This window comes from Sycon ciliatum, chromosome 9 (genome assembly GCF_964019385.1).
Source record: "Sycon ciliatum chromosome 9, ocSycCili1.1, whole genome shotgun sequence".
Taxonomy (NCBI): domain Eukaryota; kingdom Metazoa; phylum Porifera; class Calcarea; order Leucosolenida; family Sycettidae; genus Sycon; species Sycon ciliatum.
In genome coordinates this window covers 7,085,676-7,105,904 of record NC_088651.1, presented here as the reverse complement: position 1 = coordinate 7,105,904, position 20,229 = coordinate 7,085,676, and the positions used below count along the sequence as shown (strand labels likewise).

Here is a 20,229-nt window from a genome sequence, read left to right as displayed (position 1 = left end):
CTACACTACAGAGTACAGTCTTGCGCTATCCAGGCTCTACCGTCTACCAGGTCTACGATCCGACGAAGACGACTCGACGATCTACACCAGGCATGGATTGGTCGATCTACACCAGCCAGTGTTTCTTTTTTTAGCAACACACATACCATGCATGCTCCGTAGATCTACGACAGTAGATGTGGCAGATCTACGCAGTGGATGCTAGTGATCAATTCATGGTGATTTGTACTACATGTATTACATAATCGCCACCATCAATTTTTGTAGTACAACTTAACTACAACAAGTAAAATGTCGTGTGATCCCTGCACTGCATTCTGCAAGGCCTAAGCCATGCTAGGCTTTGATGGTGCGATCCTATCATGCATGCCCTACACTTGCTGCCATGGCATGTGGCAAGTATTATTCGGATACAATCGGAACTAAACTAAGTACATGTAAAATACCGTTCTACGGAGGACCCTGCATGTTCAGATGTTCAGCACAAGTACTACCAGTATCACCACATGCAGAGTGTATTTTTCAAAATGTGAGAACAGGAAGTTCTGAACATGCAGGGACTTCGGTATCAATATTGTATAGCCGAAACGTTAGTACACTTTAGGAAGTTCCCGGCTATCTAGGGGGTATAACTTATCAGAGTTCCGTAATACTGAGCTGCTTCACATATGCCCGTCACGACCCTCGGGGAATGCCCATTGCCAACAGCTGGGCGGTGTGGAGGGTACATCGACAGATGGTGGTCAGATGTGCAATGATAGCATTACCGAAACACAGTCCATCCGTTGCAGAGGCGTGCTCAAAACATAGTCGAGCTTTCAGTCAAGCACACTCAGGGTCCATTACAACAGCCCAAGCCTTCGCCGTGCAGGTTACACACACACACACACACACACACACACACACACACACACACACACACACACACACACACACACACACACACACACACACACACACACACACACACGTGTGTGCGCTTGCTTGCACGCATGCCCTTGCAAGGTTAAAATACCATTACTGTTGTCTATGCCATGTATAGAACTCTAGGCCATGTATAGAACTCTAGGCCATGTATAGAACTCTAGTCTAGGCCATGTATAGAACTCTAGGCCATGTATAGAACTCTAGGCCATGTATAAAACGTACAAGTAAGGTGATGTGCAAGTGCAACTACAGCAAAAAAGTGCAAACACGGAAAGAAAAGGGCAACTCAACAAGAAAAAAGCGCCAATACGTCAAGAAAAAAGCGCTTTGGGCGAAGTAGCATCAACACAGGACCAACATTCCGGTACTTACTTAGCTGGGTATGAGTACCTGGGAAGACAATTTAAATCCTGCTCTAGATCTAAAAGCTTACAGTGTGCAAGAGATGGCGATGGGAAGTAGTGGCAAATGGACGCCTGGATTGGGTATGCTACTAAGCAGATCTGCATAATTATAACCTGCACGTATGAGTATATAGTGCTAAAACAGTGCTAAAATATAATGCAGAACGCTGTACTCGTACACACACACACACACACACACACACACGCATGCACACACACACACACACACATACAGACACACACTACTACTACTACTGTAGCTTGGTTGCCACAAGGCCACACCACTCCGAAAGGAGCCAGAGTCATTGTCAGGAGCAGAAACGGAGATGATGATTCAGGTCACTCTGCCGACGGAACTGACGGTTGCAGCGAGAACAGCGAACACCATACGACGCTCTATCAGACTTGGTTGCTCGATGGCCACGGTCGCACTTGTGACGTCTGAAACCAGGCACTGACTTGAATTGCCGATTGCATGTCACACACAAGAGAGAAGCTGGGACGTTGAGCGGAATAGGTGATGCCGGCGCGGACACACACACACACACACACACACACACACACACACACACACAGCAATTTGCTGGCTACTCACACATTCATGTGTAGCTTCCACACCTCTCCTCCATCACCAGTGAGCACTAGGCAGTCATTGAAGAGAGCAAGTGATGGGAAGGCGGGTGCTATGCCGCAACGGGGCAATTCGTGCACCTCTTGGGTCACAACGTTGTGGACTATACATGTGAGGCCGGTGGCAATGGCGATGCAGTCCTCGGACAATGTGCATGCCGCAGAGAACGACAGGTTTGCAGCGCCGGGCATCTTTGCTTGCCGCCACTTGCCTCCCACATCTCTCTGGAAGAAGACACCGTGCAGTCCACCGATAACGTACTGGGAACAACAACACTGCAGAAGTGAAGCGTCCCGGCAGGAAGACGGCAATTGGGAAAGCGACCTTCGAAACCTGTTGGCGGACGACGTCCACTGGCTATCGGCGAACGAGAACGTGCTTACGTGACTCTTAGAGGAGAACGACCGATCCGTGCCACCGAGCAGGGTGATTGAGGTGCTGGTAGCCTGCATAGTACAGTGACGGTGCACCTCGTAAGGGACATCGGTGACCTTCACCCAACGGCCCGTCTCTCCAGCTGCTTGCCCTTGCTCTGCGGTGATTTTCAGGATGACTGGAGACCTCGCTACCTCGTGACAGAACATGTACAGTGTGTTGCCATGCACAGCGAGCGCCGGATGAAATGCGGTGCCCTCCGGCGTGGGGAAGTATTGAAACCCTTCCAGGTTGCTGTACTGGCGGATGCGGGTGATCGCGCCGGTCTTATCGCTGCAGAAAACAACTAGCGTGTTGTCGAAGACAATGTTAGTACTCTCGCCTTCTCCGTCGACGCCAGTGGTCACCTGTGTCCACTACAAAAAATGCAGAAAGCACAGCAAACTTTGTGTCACAGCGTAGGTGAAGGAGAGAAAGAGACAGAGAATCATCTCGCTACCCCTGCCCGCCGCTGCTGGAATTGTATACATGAATTTTGACAGTGTCCTTTTTGTCTTGCAATGTGGCTGTTCGCAGCCGACCCTGCACTGTGGTTTTGCTGTTGCTAATGCGAGGTGTGAGAGAGAATGTATACATCAATTTTGACAGTGTCCAATCCTAGTCACCAAACCTGAGGCTAGAATACCCTCAATGCTTGCCCTTCCCAACGTTCACCAGGAGCGAAATGATAACACCGGTTCTGTTCTCGGCTTCAGCCAGCGGAGCACTCTACCCACCGACATGTACTCCCGGACTGACGGAACATTTTGTCTCCCACCTTATCCCGAATGTAGGAGTACTCTCCTCACACCGGCATAGGGCACACATCCCCTCCCTTAATAGTGGGTATTTAGATTCCCACCTGAGTACAAGGGCTGTACTGCATATATCTGCCTTCGCGGGCTGGAAAGAGCGCAGCACGATTCAAATAGGAGTGGTCTGGAACAAATTACCATGCAACTACCATTGTGCCCCCTTTCTGCACCCGATGCGTGCCTTGGAACCGGAAGAGTCGGATGTTTCGCCACTTTTACTAGCTTACACAGGAAGCAGTTCTGACAGGAGCAGTGGTTATCTGTTGTGAGACGTAGAGACGTCACCTTGTTATTTTCAGTTCACCTCGCTCCACGCCATCGGAACAGGCCACTGGAAGCACAGGAAAACTGTATCACTTTGCTTCAAAATGTTCAGTTTACGATTCTCAAATCACTGCGGCACTGGTTATTGACTGCACTTTGTCCTTGTTGCTGCTGTCATGACTAACAATGCTGTTTGGTACACTTTTCATGTGATCTCAGTCTTCTCAGCGTGATCGTAGTTACATCACCATGGCGTTGAGTCTTTGCATGGCAACAGTTCTCAATGAGTGTAGTTTCAGGGTGCTTGAAGCAGGTGTTTTCTGGCATAAAGCAACGTGAGCTAAAGCTAACAAGGTGACAGAGACCGCAGCCAGTAAACAATTCCACTACATGGCGCCAGGACACTATCACTGATAGCTGAGTAGCCAATCAGCTGACTCAACATGCATGACAACAACCACGTGAGATGGGAGAGCACTGTCCCCCCCCCCCCCCCATCCGTACTCCTGTCGTATCTCCTGTTGCAATACTCTGCCCCCTTCTCATCTCCTGTTGCAGTACTTCACCCCCCCCCCCCCCCCCATCCCATCTCCATTTGGAATACCCCTCCAACACACACATCTACAGTATAATGTAAAACGACAACGTTTTCGAACAGTCATAACAATAAAATACCACACTCGTAAATTTTGCACAACCGGGCAGATCCCAGTAGCAAGTCAGACATATCCAAAACGCTACTTGAAGTAAACGTGCCTAACGTTGCTTGCAGCAGATTTCTCCCTTCCCTTCGTTTACCCACCTCAAAGTCTTGCAGTTCCTCAGACTGTACAAAAGGCATGCTTACTTTGGATTTCTGATTGATCTGTTCAATCCTCTGCGGAGTTAGACAAATCAACAAGTGATCAGTTTGTATTGCAATGTCATCGTTGACATTGCCGCTTGACCTAGACTGGAGGAGCAAGCAAACAGAGTGGCAAAACAGCAGCAAGCTGGCATTAGGGGAAGCAAAAGTTTCATTGTTGGCTCCGAAATCCACACAATTCAGCCAGAAAGGTGTTCACAAAGATAACCACAGGTGATTCTGGGCAAGTAGAGGCTGATGAAAGGAGTTCTAGTACATGTACTGGGATTCAGGCGGACACAACAGCAGACAGCTGTACTGGAGAAGCTGAGTCCGCAACTAAACAGATGGGACACAAGAAGATTAAAATGGAGCCTGTGTCCAGTTCTCTACCATGGTGTCCGACGCCCAGTACTTGTCTAATGCTCAAGCTCAAGGAGAGATCATTCTGCCTCAAGGAGCTCCCCCATTAGAGAGCAGATCTGAGAACCCTTCCTCACAGTACTCCCCGAGTGTGAGACATCACGTAATAAAAGTACTCCCCGAGTGTGAGACATCACGTAATAAAAGTACTCCCCGAGTGTGAGACATCAGGTGATAAAGATATACACCCCCTCTTGCAGTCACATACTAAATAAGAGTTGCAATCTAAGCTGTTCAACGGCTGCACAGCTGCCATAGTAGACGATAATGGCGATATGTGAACAAACGTGCTTCACCTACCATGGAGTTGTGAAGACAAAATAGGATTAGTATTGGGACACTCGCTGCTACACGGATGTACCAGGTAGGTCAGTTCTTGCTAAATGATAGTACACTCAATCGTCACAGCCTCATCCTACACAGCACAATCAGCCATGTTTACTGCAACAGTGGATCGTTAAAATCCTTACCCGAACTCTTCTGGTAGATAAACGATCAGACTGACTGGTCATCTCGGTATGCGCAGAGTTTCTTTCGAGCTGTAATAGAATAGTAAATGAGAAAGATAAATAGAGGGAGAACATGTTTAGGCCCATTAACCTTTACAAACAGCCCGTACAACTTTTGGTCACCTGGGATCGAACCTTTTGCGATACTTCAGTCGATCACGGCTCAATTATTTCTGGGTCTCAAAGAATTAGATATGCAGGTCAGAGAAAACTCACACGCGCCAAAATTGTCACACGATCCTATTTTTCACCGCTCATTTGATCATCGGAGTATAAGCCTCATCACCCTCTTTTTGGTGAATTTTGAGTGTTCAAAGTCCGCCTTATACTCCGAAGAATACAGTACTTTCCATTTGAAAACGCGTTATTGCGCGGTACACAACGGGCAATTGTAAACAAGCCTAGCGGCCTCCGCAAAAGACACAGCAAACTTGCCAGGTGACGGTGGTCTAAGTTCGTTAAACCACAGGCCAAAGCGAACTCTTTCCATTTCAATGGTGTGAAACAGGAGAAAAGGACTGATCTCATAGCTAGGAAGGAATACTCCCGTATCCCACAACTACATGTAAATGTACTTCCTCCGTTAACAAAAACTTCGTGATGGATTGGTTTGCGCATAAACTGCCGTGAAATGAGTCATGGTCACTTTCTCAGCCTTCCCTTGCATGCCATGAAAGAGGTATGATGCGAGGAAAGCGACCTTTCACAACAAGCCGAGCGGAATCGATGGTTGCGCTGTGGCAACATAGGTGATGACAGTCATGGTGAGCGAAACTGAAATACCACTTCTCCGAGGGATAATGCACTGCTTGGCCTCTCTACTACTGTAGCATTGAGTTTGAGAGTGATAGAGACTGCTGAAACGGAGCAGCGACCCCCCACTCTGAGCGAGTGAACAAGGAGCTGCTCCGATCGCACGGCGCAATGAAATACATTTGAATTCAAGTTCTTGTTCAACCTGCGCAAAGCCCAGATTCGAATGCTGATGACCATACGTACTTTCAGAAGTCTGCAGTCCGACGCGAGTCTCTTGGCTAAGGAAAGTCGACTGGACTTCCCAGCCGCTGCCGTTCAGTGCTGGCAAGAGTATCCATCAGAGAAAATGGAATCCCTTTGGCTGTGCCTTCACTCCTCGTTTCGCGGTGTTCTGGAGAGCGGAGATGAAACCAGGGAGTCGTAAAATATTTTTACAACTGTTGAACTCTGTGGTGGAAACGAGTAATCGCCACCGCGGCGGATCACGCAGCTTGAAAGCCAACTTACTTGAGCCACAGCGACATCAAGTTCAGCGGAGTGTGATCAAAGAAGCCGAGGCAAGGCTGAAACGAGCTGAACAACGACTCCAGAGAGATGACGACTCGCGTGCTGCAGATGACGACAGCGACGCAGGGTCAAAGATGAGTCGAGCGAAAGCGACGCAAACTGAACTCTCTGCTCATTCCGCCAACAGTTTCTCTTGTAAAGACGCTGTACATTGGCTGAACTACCTTCGTCCACTGATTTGCAGTCGATACAAACTGCTCTTGGCCTGTTCTAAGCGATTTCAAATCCATCAAAACCCATCACTAAGTTTTTGTTAACGGAGGAAGTAACTACACATGTGTTAGCAAGAACCCCAGCCGTGCTAGTCACTCTCCTTACCTCTGCCTGTCTCCTAGAGAGAGGGTCAGTGCCACTTGTGGCTCCAGCTTGTGAAGCTACTACGACAAACTGTATTAGAGCAGTGTAGGAGAGACACAGACACAGACAGAGAGAGAGAGAGACAAAGAGACGGAGAAAGAGAGACAGAGACGGAGAGAGACAGAGAAAGAGATAGAGACAGAGGAAAAGAGACAGACAGAGGCAAAGAGACAGAGAGACAAAGAGACAGATAACTATTACTTATTGGGGAGAGTGGATAAAAGAGAAGGGTAGCTTGGGAAGGCTCGAGATCAAGTAGAGATTATCAAAATCAGTCAGCTACCTTTATACACAGCGGCAGGGATCATAGTGATGTGCTCTTGTGGGAGGTGGCTGATTTGATCAAGCCTCCCCTAAACATTTACATTCTGACATAGGAACACGTGTGCTAGTATGCGTGTCATACCCCTGTGGTAGTACCCTCAAACTCCCCCTCCTTTCCCCCCCCCCCCCCCCACCCTCCCTACCAGCATTACGCCATAATCATTGTATTGTTGCAGTGTTCCGCGTACAGCTGCCATGAAGTAGCGACTTTGGCGGTATTAATGACGAAGTTGGTTGTAGAACACACGATTCCTGCCGTGCTCCTCATGTACTCCGAATGGCAGTTGTGAGTCAGTCGAGTGTAATATTTGGCAGGAAGCGTGTGTTCCAAATAGGAGGAACCAACTTCATCATGCGTGTGTGACTGCTGCGTCAATGTGCCTTGCTTTGCGCATGCACGTATCCTGACACTCATTTCCGTCCTATTTCATTTCTAAGTCTAGTCCTATCTTGTACTGTCTTTTCCAGCCTTGTCTTGGCCTGTTCTTGTTGTAGCTTATACGTAGTATTGTGCCGGGCAAGTTTCATGGTAGGCACACGCCCCCGCCCTAACAAAATGGGGACTACTCATACAACTCACAAGTAGCGATGGACTTAACCATTTGAAAATAACTTGAAACAGTGGGCCAAGAGCGCTGTGTGGAGAGGTGGACAGTTTCAAACTAACAAGTTAAGCCTGTTGCTGTGTGACAAGTGTGTTGCCGCATGGGGACGTACCATATCTGTGGCAGCTGGGGAAGGCGGAGATGGGGCCTTCCGCAGCTTCTTCGATTTTCTGCCAGATGAACGATCAGAGTGCCTCGTCCCTGCCGCCTGCCCAGCTGCTGTTCTGAACTGTAATGGAACAGTACAACAAGTAAAAGAACAGGGAGAGAGAGAGAGAGAGAGAGAGAGAGAGATAGAGAGATAGAGAGAGGGAGAGAGAGAGAGAGAGATCATGACTAGGTGCATTCACCCGTTCAAAATAGCAGAACAAAAAAACTCAAGGCGCTGAGCAGACAATACTCAACTTGTTACGAGCAAAGAGAGAGAAATGGCTGAGGCCAGACGACTTACGTCGGGATTCTGGTGTTGCCACTAAGACACTGCACTGTAGCTCTGGTGTTGCCACTAAGACACTGCACTGTAGCTTTGGTGTTTGTACACTCCTGCTAGTACTGTATTTCCCCGAATATAAGTCGCACATTTTTACACTCAACTTCAGGGCCAACAACGGGGGTGTGACTTACAATCGAGCATGATCATTACTGAAGTGAATGTATGGAAGCGATTAGGACATAGACCTGGAAATAGGAGTGCGACTTATAATCGAGTGCGACATACAATCAGTGATTTTTCTTTCTTTCTTGCATTAATGTTTGCAGGAAGCACAAAACTACACAAATTGTCCACAGGGGACCAAATATACGGACGGCCCACTAGAATTGTGAAATTAGAGGTGAATCGAGGTTGATTCAGTGAACGTGCGTTTCCGCTGCATCAAGTATATTTGAAAGAGGATGAAAGGTTGCATGGGATCCGGTAAAGATGATAGAAATGGGTGAGCTGGACATTATAGAAAAGAGGAACCCATCACCCCCCCCCCCCCCTCCCCTTATAGTTCAATTGTTGGGGGTGGTAGGCCTAAGCTATGCATTCGATGGGAGAATGTTCATAGTCTCAAAATCTGTCTTTAGCAGCACTGAAAATTGTTAACACATACCACCTGTTCCTTCGTATGATAAGAAAATGAATTTTTGATGTTTTCGGTTGTGTTTGGGTTACTTGTAGATGAGTCCTGTGTATCCATGGTAACCTGTTCTTCCCCAACCTCTTGGTCATGCGGTGAGTTTCATGGAAAACCCCTGCAACAAAGCAAAATTGTCAACTACCCTTGTGGCCTCTGAAAAAGAGCCGTGAACTTGCCAAGTGATCGTGCTTCTATGTTGTTTCGACACAAGCCATAGTCTCGTGCTAGTTCGATTACTTTATCTTTAATTGGCGGATCTAAAGCATCGATAAACGCTTCTTTTGCGATGTCGTCGATTACTTCCGACGTCGCAGAAGGATATGCACTCAGTCGGTAGAGCATGAGACTCTTAATCTCAGGGTCGTGGGTTCGAGCCCCACGTTGGGCGCCAATGTTAGGACCGGCACAGTCACAATTAGACGATCGGATCAAGTCGACAACGACAAGGAATCTCAGAGGTTCGGTATAGGATAAGGTAAGGCAAGCAAGACGAAGACCAGGCAAAGCAAGCAGGACAAGGCTAGACAAGGCTAGAAGGGGGTAGAAGGGGGAGAGCAAATGTTCCAGCAAGAGCTTATCTAGGGCCTGGGTAGCTATGGAGATAAATGTGCTAAAGCGCGAGTCCAGCTACCCAGGCCAAAGAAAGAAAAGATTAGGAAAAGCAACAAGGGTGAGTACGAGGCTGTGAAGGTGAGTACGTCGAGTGCGCGCCTGAAAAAGGTGAGTACGAAAGTGAATGTGAGTGCGCGCCCGAAAAGGTGAGTTCGTGCCTGTAAAGGTGAGTACGAGAGTAAAGGTAAGTGCGCGCCCGAAAAGGTGAGTTCGCGCCTGTAAAGGTGAGTACGAGAGTGAAAGTGAGTGCGCGCCCGAAAAGGTGAGTACGAGAGTGAAAGTGAGTGCGCGCCCGAAAAGGTGAGTACGAGAGTGAAAGTGAGTGCGCGCCTGTAAAGGTGAGTTCGAGGGTGCGAGTGCGTACGAGTGTGCGAGTGCGTGCATATGTGAAATCGTGAACCTAACAGTATCAACAGTGTGGGATTAAAGGATTCATCTCATAGCTAATGGCGCAAGGGAAGTGGTACAGTCAACTTGGCTAATAACGACTGCAGATATAACGACAATTCGCGAATAACGACAGAATGTCCATGCCCAGAGCAAAGTCCCATCCAACTGTAATACATATGAGACTTCGGGTATAACGACAATTCGCGAATAAGGACACTTTTTTGATGCCCCACCGACTGTCGTTATAAGCAAAGTTGACTGTAATCCAATACAAACTAAATGAAACTGCAAGCACAACCTGTACCTGTCTGATGAAGGGGGTGTCCGAGTCACTTGCAGCATCCGCTTGTGTAGATATTGCTGCAAGCTGAAATAGAGCAGGGTTGAAGAAAGATGGAGAAATAGACAGCGAGACAGAGAACCAGAGGCAGAAAGGGAGAGAGAGAAAGGCAGAGAGAGAACAAGAGAAAAACAAGAGGAAGACAGCAAGATAGAGAGAGAGAGTGTGTGAAGGACTAAGAGGAAGTAAGTAGTTAATTAGCTGACGTCTCGTAACAACAAATATCAGCAAGAATCCTATTTGTTACTAGTCATCCTACTTACCTGTATCTGTCTTGAAGAGAAGGGTTCAGGGTCACCGTGGCTTGGGGCCTCAGATTTAGTAGGTGATGCTGGGGGCTGTCATAGAACAAACAGTGTGAGAGAAGGAAAGGGAGAGGAAGACAGGGAGAAAGAGAGAGCGACACAGAACGGGAGAGTGAAAGACAGGAAGACAGAGTGTGGGAGAGAGAGAGAGAGAGCATGAAAGAGCTTTTAAAAGAGCGTGTACACCGTATGTACTTCTTTGGAAAATATTTCGTGACACCCTCCTTGAATAGGATCCCTGGCCGCACCCTTAATCTCTGTCTCTGTCTGAGGGACAATGACCTCATAGCTCATGGTACATTGACAAGGGTAGTACCGTAAAGTACCGCGAGACTAGCGCCCCGCCTTGATTTTACATCCAGGGAAAGGATAATCATATGGCCGAGTGCAACAGAGGTTTTACAGTTGGTGAACCTTAACATACTAAGGTCACATTAAGTTTTTTGTGGAGCTCTTGTCCTAACGAAGGTAAATTGAGCATGGATTGACAGCACAGCGTGCAATGTGTGTACAATGTTTGTGTCGTATGACCTACAGACAGGAGACCGCCTCTACAATACCACCACGAAAGGACGAGATGGTGGGGAGCTTTCACGGTACTATACGGTAGCCGAGTCGGGTAGCATTTTCTTCGGATATCGGGTTCGGATAGTTTTCCACGGGTAGCACGGGTATGCGATCGGGTATTGTTTCCATGGCAACACCACAATGCACCCCTTCCCTCACACACTGGGTAGACATGCGGAGTATTACATGCATTTGTACACGTGATGTCATCTGCGACTTCGGGTTTTCGGGTACAATTCTGTACCCGTCTACCCGAGGTCATCACGGGTAGCACGGGTACCCGACTAACCGTGCACACCACTAGCATTTACTTCAGTAATATTTAACTACATGCATCCGCATGCTCCCTAGCCACTCCTAGTCATCCGTCTTACCTGGTCCTGTCCAGGAGAGAATGGGTCTGAGTCACTTGTCGCCTCGGATTGTGTCGGTGGCACTACGGGCTGTGATAGAACAGTGCACACACACACACACACACACACACACACACACACACACACACACACACACACACACACACACGCGCGCGCGCGCGCACACGCGAGAGAGAGAGAGAGAGAGAGAGAGAGAGAGAGAGAGAGAGAGAGAGAGAGAGAGAGAGAGAGAGAGAGGGAGAATTGTTCATTTCGAAAGACAATACAGCCTAAAACATTGGAACTCTACAACCGATGTGATACACCTGACAGCAAGTGCGTGATTTAGCAAGCAAGTTGTCAGTCTAGAATTTTGGGCGTGTGTGCATGTGCGAGAGAGAAGATAGAGATTACACATAGACTGTTGTTTCACAGCTGAACAAGGGATGAGGTCAAGAACGGAGGAGATCTTTCCATAATCAACCAATGTTGATAAAGAACATCCCAGATATGCTGATGAACACTCGCGTGTGAATTACATTGCATACCTTTTGATTCAACGCAGACACACCATCGATCACCTCAGCCAACTGTTGCTCTATGCTGTTAGCGCGATCATAGATAGGCGCAACACCCTGCTCCACTCTTGTGCTGCATTTGTCCACAGCTGCAACTTGCGGTTCTATTCGTGCGCTGCTGTCGCCCAGCTCTGCAGCCTTCTGATCCATTCCTGAACTGCGATTGTCAATAGCCGTAACTCTCTGCTCTATATTTGCACTTCGATCGTCCACCGCTACAACTCTTCGCTCCATGTCTGAACTGCGATTGTCGATAGCCGTAATTCTCTGATCCATGCCTGAACTGCGATTGTCGATAGTCACAACTCTCTGCTCGATATTGGCACTACGATCGCCCACCGCTGCAACTCTCTGCTCCATGTCCAAACTGCGACTGTCGATAGCCGAGATTCTCTGCTCCATTCGGCTGCCCCGCTCATCGATTGTGCGAACTCGCTCGTCGGTATCAGCAAATCTCTGGTTCAGAGACTGTATCTGTGAACATTTCAAACAACAGTAGAGTGGAAAACACAATATGGCAATAAGTAGGACGAGCTGAAGTGACATTTGGATTACTTTATTAAACAATGTAAGCGATGGAGACGATGCAAAAACAATCTAAAGGGTAAGGAAAATGCATGTAGCCGGTAGCATCAGCAGGACCACCAGCACAAGCACCATCGGTTGTGGCACCAGCAACAGCAACAGCAAAAACAAATGCAGTACCACCAGAACCAGCATCAACACCACCGGCATTAGAGAGTTTCTGCTACTGTGAGTCAACAAACAGTCGGCGCATATCTATTTTTCAACTATTTTCGGCCTGGACATGTTTGGCCAAAAATTTGTTGCGGCCGAAATTTCGTTTTGCAAGGTTCAGTGTGACAGTGTATTCAGGTGGCAGCAGTACAGGCCGAAAATTTGAATGGGCCGAAATGGGTTTTAGCCCTGGGAGGCCGAAATTTGAATGGGCTGAAATTTGTCGACTTGCAGTACACGGTAAAACGTACAAAAGCACGCATGGACTCTTCGCCGGGGTTCGAGATCAAGTTTAACACGGATATTTTCACACCATTCTCCGCATGGAGCGCGCTTCACACAGACTGGTCTTGGTATGGAAAGCTATGACGGTTGCAAGCACTTTGAGCATAACCAACGCACAGAGAAAGAGCAAATGTGGCGGAAAGTACACATGTACTCCATGCGCCACGTACACCAGAACCAGTGCAACGTACAAAATATCCCGTGTCAAACTTCACTGCGGTTGACCCGGAGTTTGATACGTAGTTCTGTTCAGCAGAAACTCTATACTATCCAGCACTGCCAGCACCACCACTACCACTACCACTACCACCAGCAGCAGCAGCAGCAGCACCACCACCACCACCACGATCGTCACCACTACCACCACGAACATTACCACTACCAGCAGCAGCAGTAGCACCACCACCACGAACATCACCACCAACAGCAGTCTCGTCTGCAACCACCTCTATCATGCAGTATTCTGTTCTCGAGGTTCGTGGTTTCTCGTAAAAAAAACAGCTCCAGAACCAGAACCAGAACCAGGATCAGAACCAGCTACATCAAAAGCAAAATTGGTACACCAACACCAGCCCCATCACCACCACCACCATCACCACCACCCTCACCACCACCAGCACCACAACCAACACCAGACCCATCACCAGCATCACCACCACCACCACCACCACCAGCACCACTGGACACCTGCACCACCATCACCACCACCATCACCACCACCATCATCACCACCACCATCACCACCACCAGCACCACAACCAACACCAGCCCCATCACCACCAGCAGTAACATGAACAGCACGAGGACACATTGTCATGAAGGGCAAACTGAGACTCAATAAAGAGGCCACTGGAAGTCACAGTCACAATGCAATATATGCCTCTATGCCATTATGCCACTATATATTGCAGTGTGTAGTGCAAAGTTCACTGCAGAGTTTTAAGGACAATTCAAAGTTATGGGCAGTGGCAGGTCCCTGATCGCCCGGATGAGCGATGTATGAGTGTACCAGGCCCGTCACACCGACTTTGGAGGTGGGGCAGCCATGGAGGCCTCCCCGGAAAAAATTCAAAAATTGAAGCCCATCGCAAGCATTTCCTGGCATTTGGTGCCATTTCAGTGTAACTACAGGGAAAGATGTTTTGATTCTGCAACAAACCAAGAAGACGCCACGATCGGTGACAAGGCTTCTTCATTATCCTCCCCTGGGAAAAAATTCAAAAATTGAAGCCAGTTGCAAGCATTTTCAGGCATTTGGTGCCATTTCAGTGTAACTGCAATGAAAGACTTTTTGATTCTGCAATAAACCACGATCGGGGACAAGGATTCTTGTTCGCGCTGAGCTGTAATCATCGCACTTTGTTGCAGTGTGCTGCAAAAATAAATAATTAAACGGCAGAAAAAGTGGGGCGGCTGAGGGGGCGGCCTCAGCCGCCCCAGCCGCCCCGGCTGTGACGGCCTTGCGTACTCGCAAGTCACCTTGGCTGATCTGTATAGATGTTTGCACACAGAGCCTGCACTGCTTGATCCTACACGTTCATAGAAAGCAAAGTGTGCGTCTTCTGGATAGGAGTCCGTCGCAGCATCAGCCTGCTGCCTAGACACTGCTGCCGCACCCTGTACCTAAGCCAGCTAGAACAGCTGATGAGTTATCGTGCACCCCGTATCAATGTTGGGTACATCCAATGCTCGGTTGAAATGTACTCTCGAGCTCAAAGCCCCAACCCTTGAAAGCATCAGTGTCCATCTGCGGATCACTAGTAGGTCACAAGCATGCACAAATAGACTCCCAGTTGAAAATCTGATTAGCAGAGAATGAAATGAGAAAGAAAGGAAATCGACAAGGAACCGTCGAGGTCTCTTACCTGTCGGCTAATGGCGGCTACGTATTCATTACCAGTAACAGAGTTCATCGCCCTGCCCATAGCGACAACACGATCGTTGACGCCCGCAACATGAAGCCTTGTCTCCTCTTGCCTAGCTGCTAGTTCAGCTATCGCTGTCTGCTGTTCTTGAACATGCTTCAGGAGTGTACTCATTTGAGACAGGACTGTAGCCATGGAAACGGGATCACGCCGCGGCTGTAGAAGACAAGGGGATACATGGAACAGTGAAAATATAGAGTTCATAAAAGCAGACGAACAGCATCTAGAAAATTGGAAAGAGATGCATGCACATGGTGCACAGAATCAACAACCATGTGTGCCGTTAAGTACTGCAAGAGCACCCCGTCTCTCAAGAATGCACCATCTTGATTTTACAGCCGGGGAAACGAGAACTGTATTGCAGAGTGCAAAAAGAGGTGTGTGCACGGTGTGTCGATGTGAGAACCGTAGTGAATGGTCATGCTCAGCATGTACTTGTGTAGAGGTTCAAGGTAAATGGAGCACAGTGTGCAATGTCTGTACAAGGTGCATTTTGTATAACCTACAGACAGGACACAACCTCCACAACAGGACCACGAAAGTACGATTTCGTTATTATCTGGTTTCTGGAAAGCATAGTCGGCCAAATCGGGAAGATTTTCTGCGAGTGCACTGAAATTTAGCACTAACGTTGTTCAATGCCGACTCGTTTTGACTCTGTCGCACTGCCACACAGTGATTTTGGTATGAACATGGCTTATTTCAAACACTGCTTAATTGGAGAAGAGTGCAGCCTCTTTGAACTACGTGCACGACTCTTCGACTCCAGGCTCATGTACAGTAATGGGATCTGAAGGTTTTAGGTGTGGGAGTTGATCGCTGTTCTGTTGCTTGTCAGTGGAGGGGTCATTATTGCAGCACAAATGAGGCTGGACTATTCCATGAAAACTCTATTTCTTTCTCTAAACAGGACCACCGGCTCCGCGGAGCGCCCCTTCCCTGACAAGCATCGACTGCTCAATATTTGACCAAATTTGCCGCGCTTGCACCTGGTGAAGCGTACCTCCAACCAATCACTGACGGCTTTTCACCGTGACAGCAGGGAGCGTCGGTGCAGATCGTAAACTGGCTGCACTGGATCGCTACTACAGTCCATTCTTAAAAAGATGGTCTCTGGCTCTGGCGAGCTCCCGTATTTGGTGATTTTTCATGATTTTATCGTACACAATGCAGTGCTGCAAAATTGGAAATTGGAAAAAGGTCCAAAAAGGGCACCTGAACTGGGGTTCGAACCGTACAGTGTTCTGTTGCAGGCGGGGTCAAACGGCCTGGATTTTTATGGTTTCTCCCAATTCAGTGCTTTTGGGGCAAAACCTGGCCAAAATCATTTTCTTGTTAGGGCTTTCTTTTTGGAGAAATAGACTTCAGAAACAAAAATGGAAGAGGATTGCATAGGGGATTGCAGAAAAATGCTAAAAAAATTCAAAGTTTGAATCATTTATGGCCAAAAGCTAGAAGTCCCTCTTTTTATGAATGGACTGTAGACGCCAGCCTTTCCAGCATTTTGGTTCTGTGGCTCGTGTAAAAAGATCTCAGTTCTGCTCAAGCGTCTGGCACTATCTAGCAGAGCTATGTACCAAGTGCACGTGTGCATAGACAGACCTACATGTATGGGCAAACTCGTTCGCCGTTGCGTGTGAACAGGTAGTTCGACTCGTCCAACACAGTCGGCCGATTTCAGGTCGAAGTCAGTGGCGGAAAACTACTGTAAATGTACAAAGTTTCGGCGCTGCAAAATTCGGGCATTTCACGATTTTCGACATTTCAGCATTGGTTTATTTTCGGCACGGGGTTAATACTAGTACAACACCAAAGCCGAATAGAAATTTTCATCAGTGCTTTAATTTTGGAGTTTTGAGTCGGTACCGAGTATAGGCGAAATCAAATAGCTGCCGAATTGCTGTATATTTACAGTAGGCCTAGTGTGAACCAGGCTTTACACTCAAAACAATAATTTACCATACTGCTTTGCTTGAATCTTTCCAGTCTCTACATTTGTTGGGCGTCTGAAATTCAGTTCCACACCAATGTAACCAAATGTAAAGTGTACTGCGGGTGCGCAACCACCCCCCCCCCCCCCCCCCCCCTCAAAACATCTTGACATGGGTTCACGCAATGCATGCACCCAAGCCGCAAAACGTGCCATTCGGTACTCACGCGACTCAGGCCCTCTCTTGAATAGTGCCCCAGTCTCTAAGAGCCAGTGAAAACAATACTTCCCCTCTTCAGTAGTCCCCCCCCCCCCGGGCTTGTAACCAAGCGCATGTGCACGTTTTGTGTTCTTTTGGTAAAATCCGTGTCTATGTCATTGAACTGGTGGTATCAGATAAAAATCACAGTCCTTATTGAGTCGTGAAAGTTTACAGTAAACTTTAGCCTCTCTTTTTCTTTGCCTTCTTTGTTTTTATGCGGGATGACGTAAATGTACCAGCATTGAAAAATAGTGCCCTCTCTTGAATAGTGCCCCATCTGTGATGGACATTGAAGAATAGTGCCCCAGCCCAGTGGCACTAATCGTACGGCTACAGTATCTCTGTGGGACCAGTACATCTCCACCCCCCCCCCCCCACACACACACACAACCCTACCAGATCCTGTGTTCTCCCATGGTTGAAAAACAAGTCTCTTTATACAACCGTAAGTTGACACCAATGACCATTTTCTTACTTTTGAAGACAAGACTTGTAGATTGTACAGGACCTCTGCGGCAACTTCTCATGAGGGGCATGAAAACATGCTCACTGCGTTGTTTTCATTCAGAGTAGAGTCTACGTTCGTTATGCAGCGGAGCCTGAAATCACTACAGATTGTACTTACTGAATTCATATCGCTAGCTAGACGAGCAGCTGACTTGACAACATCGTGAATCTCCTCAGCTGTAGGACGGTCGCATGCCTGGTTCCGCAGGCAACGAAGAACCGTCGGCTTCAGAGGGTGACCCTCCGCCATGAGCTCCAGGTCAAAACTCCTGCGCTCAAACTCAGGAATAGGCTCTCGTCGACTCCTACCGTCCGCCTGTACAACAGTTCTGTTTCGGTCAGCAATGAACAATTCCGTTGACGGCAGTTTGCCTGTCCATACGCTCAGCAGACATACACCGAAGGAGAAGATATCTAAAGCTTCATCATACTCCGCTCGTTCAAGCAGTGCTTCGGGCGGCATGAACAACATCGTACCTGGGCACGCTGTCATCCTTGCTGCTTCTTGCAGCTCCTGGCGAGGTCCTTCGGGGTGTAAGCAGCGTGCCACGCCGAAATCACATACTTTCGCAACTCCATTGCGCACCAAGATGTTCTTGGGAGCCAAGTCACGATGTATAATTCGCAAGGAGTGCAGGTAGCGCAGTGCAGCTGCTGTATCAGCAAGATAAGACAACAGCTGAGGCTCTGGCTCTCTGCCATCTCCGATACTACATTGCTCCAGTGTTCGCTCCAACAACTCCACCGCTAGAGCCGGCGAGTGACCGACCCGAGCAATGCCCACCAGTTGGCACAAATTCGGGTGGTGGAGCTTCGACAATCGTAGTATTTCCTGACCAAAGCGAAGAATGAGTTCTCGACGACCAACATTACCCGGCTGAATGAGCAGACCGTGGAGGACTTTGAGTGCGATATCTACGCCATGCCATTGGACACGATACACAGCAGCATCCGAGCCTCGTCCGAGTTCTTGGTTGGGATCGACTGCAACATTGCCAAGGTCGACAACGGATTGGTAAGGTAGGCCCAGGTCGCGCAGGAGATCTCCGTTCGCAGAGGCCGCCATGACGATTGACCTTGTCCGCTACTCAAACCATCAAGCAGGCTACTGGGGCTAGTGTGGGTGGCCAGCTACTGCGCCGAGGGGAAACAAACCGATCTGCCGCCTACCGGCACCACCCCAAGAAAAACTAATCTGCAATGTGTTGCCAGTAAAAAATGTCATGTACAAACATGGATGTAACAAGGCAACGGTAACCAGTACTAACCACCGGCCATGTGCGTTGGTGAGCTACCGATTTTACATTTCACGTTTTTTCCATTTTAAACGTGAGATCTTACGGCCAAAATAGCGCACCTCACGTTACAACGTGAGATTTCAACGCGACAGTACAGAGCTACTACGTAGTATTAGATCTACTACCGGTAGATCTACACACTAGCCAACTCACAGTGGAAAAAAGCGTTTCAATGCACGTTTTTTCTCACGTTGGAAGTTGAAAGAACGTGAAGCGTAAACTCTCTAATGCGTAGATCTACTACACAAGTAACTAATTTCTTGCCCATAAAAACGCTGTACAAAGAATTAGAAAGGAGTCGCACGTAGATTCTACCATCTACATGATTGTATCAGGCCAGGGCCAGCTTGTACAACGGAAACAACGCGAGTGACATGCGGCTCACGTCGGGATCTACTCTTGAAAGACTTTTAAAAGTCATTAATTTTATTAATTTTATTTATTCACAATCACGTGGCTCTAGCCAATGAAAAGGGGGTCATCATGCATGGTCATGATGCTACACGTAGTAGACACTACATATGCATGCTTGATACATGATACCAAGAGTCCATAAACAGTCTTGATGGACTCTTGATGATACTTTAAAGTGAAATTTCAATATATGTACATGTACAATCATGTAGACCTACTACCGACAGGTAATTCCCACATACGTCATACATGTACGTCATGGAATAGGTACATCGGCTCTGGCTTCAGTTTTGTGTATCTCTCCACCGCAAATTCTAAAAGTTACCCAAACGAACGTTTGTGTGCATCGACCTTTGGGCAAGTGTGTTTGGCCAAGGATTGTTGGAAGTGCCTCTTTGTTGGTCATGTACGCTGACGAGATGTCGAGATCACATCAAGACCGAAACCCCTCGTGCAGGATGAGAAAGAATTCAGCCTATAACATCTGCTACACGTTATAATGTAGATCTACATTTTCAGTACCGGTATGCACAAGACTTCATCATTCGACGAATGCCACAGTGAATTATTTGTAGTGAGTCTCACCAGGGCTTTCTTTCCATGAATTCAGCTTTCTTTTTTTCTCTTTTTTGAAAACCACAAACCTAAGGCCATGTGAATATGCACATATACACTATACTATACAATGTAGACTACATACGTATGTATAGAGATGGCAGCACAGAAACGGCAGTGGTGGTGAGGCCTGGGCAGCTCGTAGA

The 20,229-nt window shown here is 47.9% G+C and overlaps 1 protein-coding gene across 1 annotated transcript; it reads right to left on the bottom strand.

Moving 5' to 3' along the window:
* Positions 1 to 998: 998 nt before the first annotated feature.
* LOC135824190 (uncharacterized) lies at positions 999 to 18,940 on the bottom strand. The gene is made up of 11 exons (XM_065336924.1): positions 17,875 to 18,940; positions 14,998 to 15,213; positions 12,080 to 12,583; positions 11,553 to 11,621; positions 10,570 to 10,644; positions 10,271 to 10,333; positions 7,953 to 8,069; positions 6,873 to 6,941; positions 5,193 to 5,261; positions 4,303 to 4,407; positions 999 to 2,753 (listed from the first exon to the last, which is right to left on the bottom strand). Exons 1-11 carry the CDS (start codon positions 18,820 to 18,822, stop codon positions 1,923 to 1,925), a joined length of 3,066 nt encoding a protein of 1,021 aa, XP_065192996.1. The 5' UTR covers positions 18,823 to 18,940; the 3' UTR covers positions 999 to 1,922.
* Positions 18,941 to 20,229: the final 1,289 nt, after the last annotated feature.

Bases quoted from the DNA above. Each gene is read 5' to 3' on its own strand.
- LOC135824190 (XM_065336924.1), bottom strand. From the start codon at position 18,822: ATGGCGGCCTCTGCGAACGGAGATCTCCTGCGCGACCTGGGCCTACCT. The intron at 10,645-11,552 runs GTAAGACGGATG...GTTCTATGACAG, and splicing joins TCTCTCCTGGACAGGACCAG to CCCCCAGCATCACCTACTAA. The intron at 4,408-5,192 runs GTAAGGATTTTA...TTGCTCCTCCAG, and splicing joins TATCTACCAGAAGAGTTCGG to TCTAGGTCAAGCGGCAATGT.